General features: G+C 42.2%; 2 protein-coding genes across 2 annotated transcripts; both read right to left on the minus strand.

The window, feature by feature from the left end:
* Window positions 1-220: 220 nt before the first annotated feature.
* LOC119570518 (general transcription factor II-I repeat domain-containing protein 2B-like) lies at window positions 221-1,749 on the minus strand. The gene is made up of 3 exons (XM_037918219.1): window positions 1,353-1,749; window positions 858-1,115; window positions 221-369 (listed from the first exon to the last, which is right to left on the minus strand). The coding sequence occupies exons 1-3, from the start codon at window positions 1,747-1,749 to the stop codon at window positions 221-223; spliced, it is 804 nt and encodes a 267-aa protein (XP_037774147.1).
* Window positions 1,750-1,751: 2 nt separating this feature from the next.
* On the minus strand, window positions 1,752-3,920 carry LOC119570519 (general transcription factor II-I repeat domain-containing protein 2-like). Its single transcript, XM_037918220.1, has 3 exons — window positions 3,819-3,920; window positions 2,219-2,611; window positions 1,752-2,084 (listed from the first exon to the last, which is right to left on the minus strand). The coding sequence occupies exons 1-3, from the start codon at window positions 3,918-3,920 to the stop codon at window positions 1,752-1,754; spliced, it is 828 nt and encodes a 275-aa protein (XP_037774148.1).
* Window positions 3,921-7,689: the final 3,769 nt, after the last annotated feature.

A 7,689-nucleotide genomic window follows, 5' to 3' on the forward strand; every position in this document is an offset into this window, starting at 1 on the left:
AAGAGACAAGGGAAGGCATGACAGTACCGTGGACGGCAAGGACAAGATCATGAGTTAGAGTGCATAAGTGGTCCATGAACGGGTGGACGAGATTGGTAGAGGGAAATGTGTGCAAGGAGGAGAGAGAAGTGTTGCTCCTTAGCGATAGGTTGTGTGTTACTATCAGTATAGATCAGGGGTGTCAAACTCATTTTAGCTCAGGGGCCACATAGGGGAAAATCTATTCCCAAGTGGGCCGGACTGGTAAAATCATGGTATAACTTAAGAATAAGGACAACTTCAGATGTGTTTCCTTTGTTTTACTTTGGTACATTCTGAACACATCACAAATAATGTTCTTTACAAAACACTTCAAATTAGCTGAAAATTCTGAGAAAAAAATTGGTGCAATTTTAAGAAAAATTCCTCATTGATTGGAAGTTACACTTCATCTCAGTGTATCTACAAAGGCATACAATTTTAAGTCACAGCCTAAATGGGATTGAACAAAATACTCTCCTAGATATCAAATACCTCATTTGTCATTTCCACATCTTAATCCTGAGCTAACTCACCACACCATACAAACTGAGGTAAAAACTATTAAAGAGGGTTGAGTTACTCCCTGCCTTGTAGGCTACACTATTTATTAATAGAATTATAAAAGCTGTGCAATGCATGAACAATTTCAACAAACCAAACATGTGAACTGAAGTGACTGACATTTTTACAGTAAATCTCACTGTTCACTTTCTTTAAATATCAACAGAAGACATTCATTTTCACGGGACTTTATCAGGGTGCATAAGTCTCTCATGCAGCATTTTAAGTGGGATTACCCACTGTTTATTTTACTCCTGAAACCTGGCATCTTTTACCTTTAACAAGTGCATCAATATTAGGCATCACATCCTGAGTGGCAGCCAGTTTCAGGATGTCATTCAAGTGCTTGTGCGTGAGCCTTGAGCGCAGCTTTGTTTTGTTGATGTTCATTACAGAGAATACTTGCTCACAAAGATATGTGGTTCCAAACATGCACAACACTTTTGCAGCAAGGGCTGTCAAGTTGGGGTAACCTGGCAAGAGATGCTGGTAAAACGTGTCCAAGCCAGCTGCCGCAAACTTGCCCTTCAAATCTGAGTCAAAACTGCAAGTCTATTATTTCTAGTTGGATGTTTGACGGGCAGATCAGAGGTATTCACGCTGAATGGCGAGCAAAAAACTTTGAAGTCTTTCTCCAGTTCACCAAAAATCTGAAAGCGTTGCTCAACCCCGCAATAGTCCCGTTATTTTATCTTTAAACCGCCTCATGTCTGCTGCATGTTGGGTCGCGCACACATCTTTCAGACAAGGAAAGTGAGCAGCATCACCACCTGCGAGTTGTGTCTCCCACAATGACAGCTTCAATTTGAACGCACATATGCTGTCATAGTACTGCGTGACAACTTTGCTGCGCCCTTGCAGCATTTTGTTCAAGTTATTCAGATGTTCTGTAACATCCACCATAAATGGAAGGTCCTGCATCCATTCTGTTGACTTAAATTCTAACACTGGTTTGCCCTTTTTTTCCATGAACTGTTTGATTTCCCCTCTTAAATCAAAGAAGCGCCTCAGCACAGCACCTTGACTTAACCATCTTACCTCGGTGTGGTATGGCAGGCCATAGTTGTGGTCTTTCTCTCTGAGAAGGCTGTCAAACTGACGATGATTCAGGCCTCTGGATCGGATGAAATTTACAGTTCGGACGACCACCTCCATGACATTATTCATCTTCAATGACTTGCAACACAATGCCTCCTGATGCAAATACAATGAAAACTCCAAAAATCACGTCCTCCATTTGCAGCCTGCACCTTCTCTCTGAATTTTGTCCCAACACCTGCTTTTCTCCCGGTCATTGAAGGTGCACCATCTGTAGCCAGGCTGACAGTGCGAGTCCAGTCCACTCCAACCCTGTCCAGCGTTCCGACGAGGGCGGTGAAAATATTAGCTGCTGTTGTGGTGTCCGTCATTGGCACCAACTCCACGAACTCCTCGGTGACGGTCAAAGTGTCATCAACTCCGCGGATGAATATCGCCAGTTGCGCAACATCTGTATGTCCGTGCTTTCATCGATTGCAACTGAAAATGCATAAATGACTTTACTTTGTGCTTCAATTGGCTGTCCAAATCCTCTGCAAGATCAGAAATCCTGTCTGCAACTGTATTTCTTGTCAGGCTGATATTGCAAAAGCCTGACGCTTTTCAGGCACACAGTCTCTGCAGCCTTCAGCATGCATGTCCTCACAAATTCACCCTCACTAAATGGTTTTGAAGCCAGTGCAATTTCATTAGCAATAAGGTAGCTGGCTTTCACTGCAGCATCACTTATTTCTCGGCTACGAGAAAACACAGACTGCTGCTTCTTCAGAGCCGTCAAAAGTTCATTTACCTTCTCTAGTCTCTGCTGTCCTTGCAAGTTTTTGTATTTTTCGGCATGAAGAGTCTCATAGTGGCATCGTAGGTTATATTCTTTCAGCACTGAAACCTGCTGTGAACATACCAAACACACAGGTTTCCCATTCACTTCTGTGAATAAATAGGATGATGACCATTTTTCTTGGAAAACTCTGCACTCTGGTCCACTTTTTCTCTTTTTGACAGAGACATTTTGGGCAATGAGGGTGCCAAAGTGTGTAATGTTCAAAGTAGAAGACGTATGGCAACTAGCTCCAGGCCAGCTGTCAGTCCTACTTGTTCGGCCCGGTATAAACAGTGCGTTTACTTGTTTGATTGTTTTTTACAAAGATGGCGACACTTGTACTAAATCACCAATGAGCCAATTACGAGTATTGCCTGTCACGCCCGTTTACCCTTTTCCTTGATTTACGGAAATATTTCACGTTATCTTATTTTCCTGTTGCGAATGTTTATAACATTATAAAAATTATAATGTTTATAATAAAATTACGTCTTTTTTTTTTTTTTTTTTTTTTTTTTTTTGGATTTCTTGGCTATAAACCAGCGGCATTTGGCCAAGGTTATTAAGCCAATGGATCCTATTTATTATGTCAAACTATATAAGGTCATAAAGTTTTGTCTCCCCTTTGAAAGTGATTACTTTATTGATGATTCTCTCATCATCTGATATTATGTTTGCTAATGTAAAGTATCTATTGCAGGTTATGAGGATATGGTTGATGTAAGGTTGGTGTTACAATTGGGGCCCCGTGGAGGGAAATTCTTTTCTATGTAGGAGTGAGGTGTGTCAATCTTGTGGCTTGACCCTAGGCGGGGGCCAACACCACCCCTCCCTTCTTTCTTTTTCGATTGCTGTCCCCCACGGTTCTATTGTATGGGTTGATTTTTGTTTGTGATTGAGGATGGTCCACTCACTTTGGCCCACAGGGATGTATTTTTGCTTTTATAGAGACACAAAAACCTGAGATCCTGTACGGACTATGCCAAGGTCCAGATCGCCAGTTGACCCGGCTAATTTGTCAGCCTGCTCATTGCCATGGATACCAGAGTGGCCTGGTACACATATTAGCTTGATTGATTTATTGGCACCATGTTTAGCTTACGAATGATATTACCAGAAGTTCATTTTTGGTGGTTCTAATGATTTATGGCTTTTAATTGACTTTAATGAGTCTGAGCAAAATTACTATTTTCTATCGTGGGTTCGTCGATAGTGTAAAATCAATGGCTTTATCAATGGCAAAAGTTCGCAAAATATCGATGTATGATTTGGCAGTCTGAACTTTAGTTCACATTCATTCGACCATACACCCGCCCCCACACACATCCATCTGTCTTGGAGCGTCCGGTATATAAATGAAAAAAAGTGATATGTTTACAAGGATCTCTCTGAACTTCGGCTGGCATACTCCACCTCCGGCCATGTGGCCTTTATGCTGATTGAAGCCAGGCGTCCATGATCGAAAATTGGGGGTTTCCATGCCTATGTTTGAATTGAACCAGGGTACGATCGATGGTAGAGAGATCTATTACCGACTTTTCCTCGACGAGGTCGTGGAGTCCTCGTGGCAAATGGCCTAATGCCACTATTGCCATTAGGGTGGCTCAGGACTCGAGCAACCTTTGCGGCATAGAACAAGGCTAACTGACCGCGTCTGAGTCGGAGGGGAGTACTCCTGACTCCACCTCAAACGCTCGATACGAGTGCAACTCAGGGTCCAAGACACACACGCAAACATGCCTTCCTGCACAGTCATCCAATTCCTTTCAAACTTGTTCCGATGCCATACACCATACACGATTTGACCATATAATCTACTTTAGACCTATCAGGCTTTATATACCATTACGCAAAGACTGTCTATCCATCTTCCCTTTACTACCAGAAATGCCTTTACATAAATTTAGTGCTTTTTGACATTTTTCTTTACTGACCAGTGTCTTTCAGTTTAGTCTACTATCAAAATGTAGACCTAAAAATTAGCAGAATTTTGATAGGGTATTGGGTGGTTGTCTAGAATTAGCCTGATGGTTCGGCTTCCTCCTACGTGAAAAATTAACCCCAATACTCATTTTCTAATGGAGAACTTCAAACCCCACTGGATTCCCCAGTTATGAATCTATCCAGTGCCAATTGGATGCGATTTGCTGAGAATGTCTGATGATTGCTGGAAATGCCATAATGCACAATCATCGCGTACAGTGAGTATTTAAGATTCCGAGGTAGAGCTTGGTAAGATGTCATTGATCATACATAGAAATAATGTGGTGACGAACCTTCCTTGTGGGAACCCCGTTTTGCCTGGACAAAAAATGTCCGAAAAGTGAATATTTGTCAGAAATATTTGACAGCAAACGTTTCTGTCAGAAATGAATTTTGACTAAACATGCAAGTTTCCACTAATCCAAAGCATAAAGTTTTCTGAGTAGGCCATATCGCCATGTCATGTTCGTAGGCTTTTTCTATAGCTAAAAATACTGAATTCAAAAAAATCTTTTTTGCAATGGCCTCTTGACTATGACTGTCCATCTTTACAGCTGATCGAGAGTTTGCGTCCCTTGCGGAGCCGCACTGCTCGTTCAACTAGTAAATTACTGGAATTTAAAAAATGCAATTAGCCTACTGTTAACAATTCGTTTCCTATGACCTTGCATAAGCAACTTGTCAAACGCAATTGGGCTCGGTAGGAGAGGCAAGTCCCTGGGATTTACCCCCCCTCCTTTCAATATGGGAATTATGTGGTCAAATGCCATGAGTTGGAAAAGTTGTGGGCTTTTCCAAATTTTCATTGTCAACTTCCTAGCACTCTTAATCTGTCAAAAAATTTTACCAAAATGATTAAGATGCTTCATCATCTCATATCGAATCTCATCGGGGCCTGGGGATGTTTCTTCCTCTACAGCGTCTAGGGCTCGGACAAAGCTCATCCATTGTAGAGATCTTTAGTGTAATCAAAGTCATCGTCCTGTCAAAAGTGAAATTGTTGCAGCTCCGCCTCTTCCTTGATGTTCAGGAAGTTGGGATTGTATTAGCCGAGCTGCCTTGTATGAGAGAACGGCCTGGCTTGTGCATTAGCAATGTCTCTAGGTGAATCGAAATTAGTGCCCTCTTCAGTGATGTTATTTGATTTTGAAAGATGTTTTTTTTTCTTATAAATTTTATTAATAAAGGAAGGACAAAACCTCTGATTTTTGGTGTTGCTGTTATTGTAGAGACAAAGCCTCGCCAGAAGTCTCTTTTTGCTTGTCCCTTATTACTCTCCGAGCCCTAAGCTCTTGCTAGTTTGTAATTGCAAAAGTTCTCATTTTGTGATGGTTTATTTTTGAAAAGCCTGTAGGCCTTTATTGCGTCGGCACAAAGCGCCCTGCGGCTAATCTGGTGTCCACCATGGGAACTCTATGCTTAAAACGCTATCTTCGAGTTTTTAAGGAATGGATAGCAATGGCTGCTTCTATAATCGAATTCTGAATTTGTTTTTTACTTTATCATCAATGGTTCTCCAACAAGTTCGAAGCATTACGCTCCTTGTGAAGGCGACCCAGTCCTGCTCGTTTTACGTTAATTTAGGCGCTTGAAGGCTTTTCGCAATGTGTCGCATGATATTTAAATGAAAATAGGAAGATGATCGCTTCCCAACGAGTCGTCATGTTGTGCCACAGGCACTTGGCTGCTATTGATGAAGAGACCCATGTTCGGTCAATAAAAGCTCAATTACCGGTATTATCGTCCACCCGCGTCGGACTACCAATCATTCAGAAGGACTAATCAGACTCATAAGCAACTTAACTACTTGCTCAACCCTGACCATCCACCCGCAGGGAACCCGCATAACGTATGATGAGCGATTGAATCGGCTTAAAATTAACTTTATTTTGTGGCAGACGTTCCGAAGAGCGCGAGGAGCTCATCATAGGCATCACTGCATCAGGGGGACAATAAAGTGAACATATAGCCAGATACGTGCCATTAATTTTACTTTGTGCATCGACAAACTCCAAAGTAGAATCACAATAGTCACTTCTATAAAAGGGAGGCTTTGGTGGATGTACATGGCGACTCCGCCTTCCACCCCTACCCTCGGACGTCCTTTTCCGACAATAAAAATGGTAGTTCCTCAGCGAAACGACCTCGTCAGAGACGAGTTGTTTTAAAATGCGTTTCTTGAGAAGCTATATATCGGGAGCATAGGGCGAGGCTAATATTTAAGGTCATTTACTTTAGATCTAAGACTTCAGACAGTTCCATTGTATAAGGGTCGACGCGAAGGATTAACGTTTTCATGGTTTTTGGAAGCGCCTTGTCCACCAGATTTTTTTCTTTCTTTTTTTGGGAGGGGGAACGCCTCCTCTCCTCGCCTCCCGGGACCTCTCTCGATGGTTTGGAGACAGAGGCCTCCATGTCCTGCACCTCCTGGGAGGGAGAGCACTGACAGATTGCGATCTGCTTCTCCCACGAGAAGCCGATCGCGCGAGCCGAACGAAGTGCCTCACAGGATAGCCCGGACGGAAGGTGCGCTCCGGACTGTGATTCGTATCATCCTCCTTATGATGTTTATACCTGGGATTGATGATACGAGTCATTTGAATTCACGCATTTGGTCAAAATGATAAACTTTAATATTTATCTTTAACCGGTTTGTTTGAAGTTCAGCAATTTCCTATCCTTGGTGCAATCTGTTGACTGACATTACTTTGCACTAGGGGGTGACGTTAGTTACTGCTTCCGCATAGAAGTATCATGTTTGTGTGTCAAACTTTCCAACTTTCTCTTATCTTCAGTATAACTAAACTTCATCTTCATGCTTTCTCATATAATGCTAATGTCTCAGTCTCCTTCTTCAGGATGTTGCAACATCTCAGCGATCCTGCTGATGGGGACCTCCACAATTAGCACGTTTGGAGATTTGGCTAGTAAACAATGGATGGTGTCATGGCTTCAGCACATTTGCGGCAAACAAATTTATTTGAATCTTTTCCATGCATCTTAATGAGGTGTGTCCGAAATTTTTGCATCTATTCAATGCATTGGTCTTTTTGACATAATGTCTTACCTTGAACCGTTCATAACCGACATTGACATATTGTGGAATTTTATTCAAAGCAAAGGTCAAAAAAACACAGTCCAGTTTTCGTTCGCACATCCCGTCCTTCTTGGTCATACAATGACGTCTACTACGTCTCTTGGGTCCTTCAATGCTCTCAAGAATTTCACTTTCTCCTCGTCTCAAATCCCTGTGAGAGATTACTCCC

This window comes from Penaeus monodon, unplaced genomic scaffold, assembly GCF_015228065.2.
Source record: "Penaeus monodon isolate SGIC_2016 unplaced genomic scaffold, NSTDA_Pmon_1 PmonScaffold_2982, whole genome shotgun sequence".
NCBI lineage: Eukaryota > Metazoa > Arthropoda > Malacostraca > Decapoda > Penaeidae > Penaeus > Penaeus monodon.

Bases quoted from the DNA above. Each gene is read 5' to 3' on its own strand.
- LOC119570518 (XM_037918219.1), bottom strand. From the start codon at position 1,749: ATGAATAATGTCATGGAGGTGGTCGTCCGAACTGTAAATTTCATCCGA. The intron at 1,116-1,352 runs GTGGTGATGCTG...GTTTTGACTCAG, and splicing joins GTGGGAGACACAACTCGCAG to ATTTGAAGGGCAAGTTTGCG. The intron at 370-857 runs GTAAAAGATGCC...TTTTTTTCTCAG, and splicing joins TATTGATGCACTTGTTAAAG to AATTTTCAGCTAATTTGAAG.
- LOC119570519 (XM_037918220.1), bottom strand. From the start codon at position 3,920: ATGGAAACCCCCAATTTTCGATCATGGACGCCTGGCTTCAATCAGCAT. The intron at 2,612-3,818 runs GTAAACATATCA...TCTGTCAAAAAG, and splicing joins CGAAGTTCAGAGAGATCCTT to AGAAAAAGTGGACCAGAGTG. The intron at 2,085-2,218 runs GTCAGGCTTTTG...AATCGATGAAAG, and splicing joins AGACTGTGTGCCTGAAAAGC to CACGGACATACAGATGTTGC.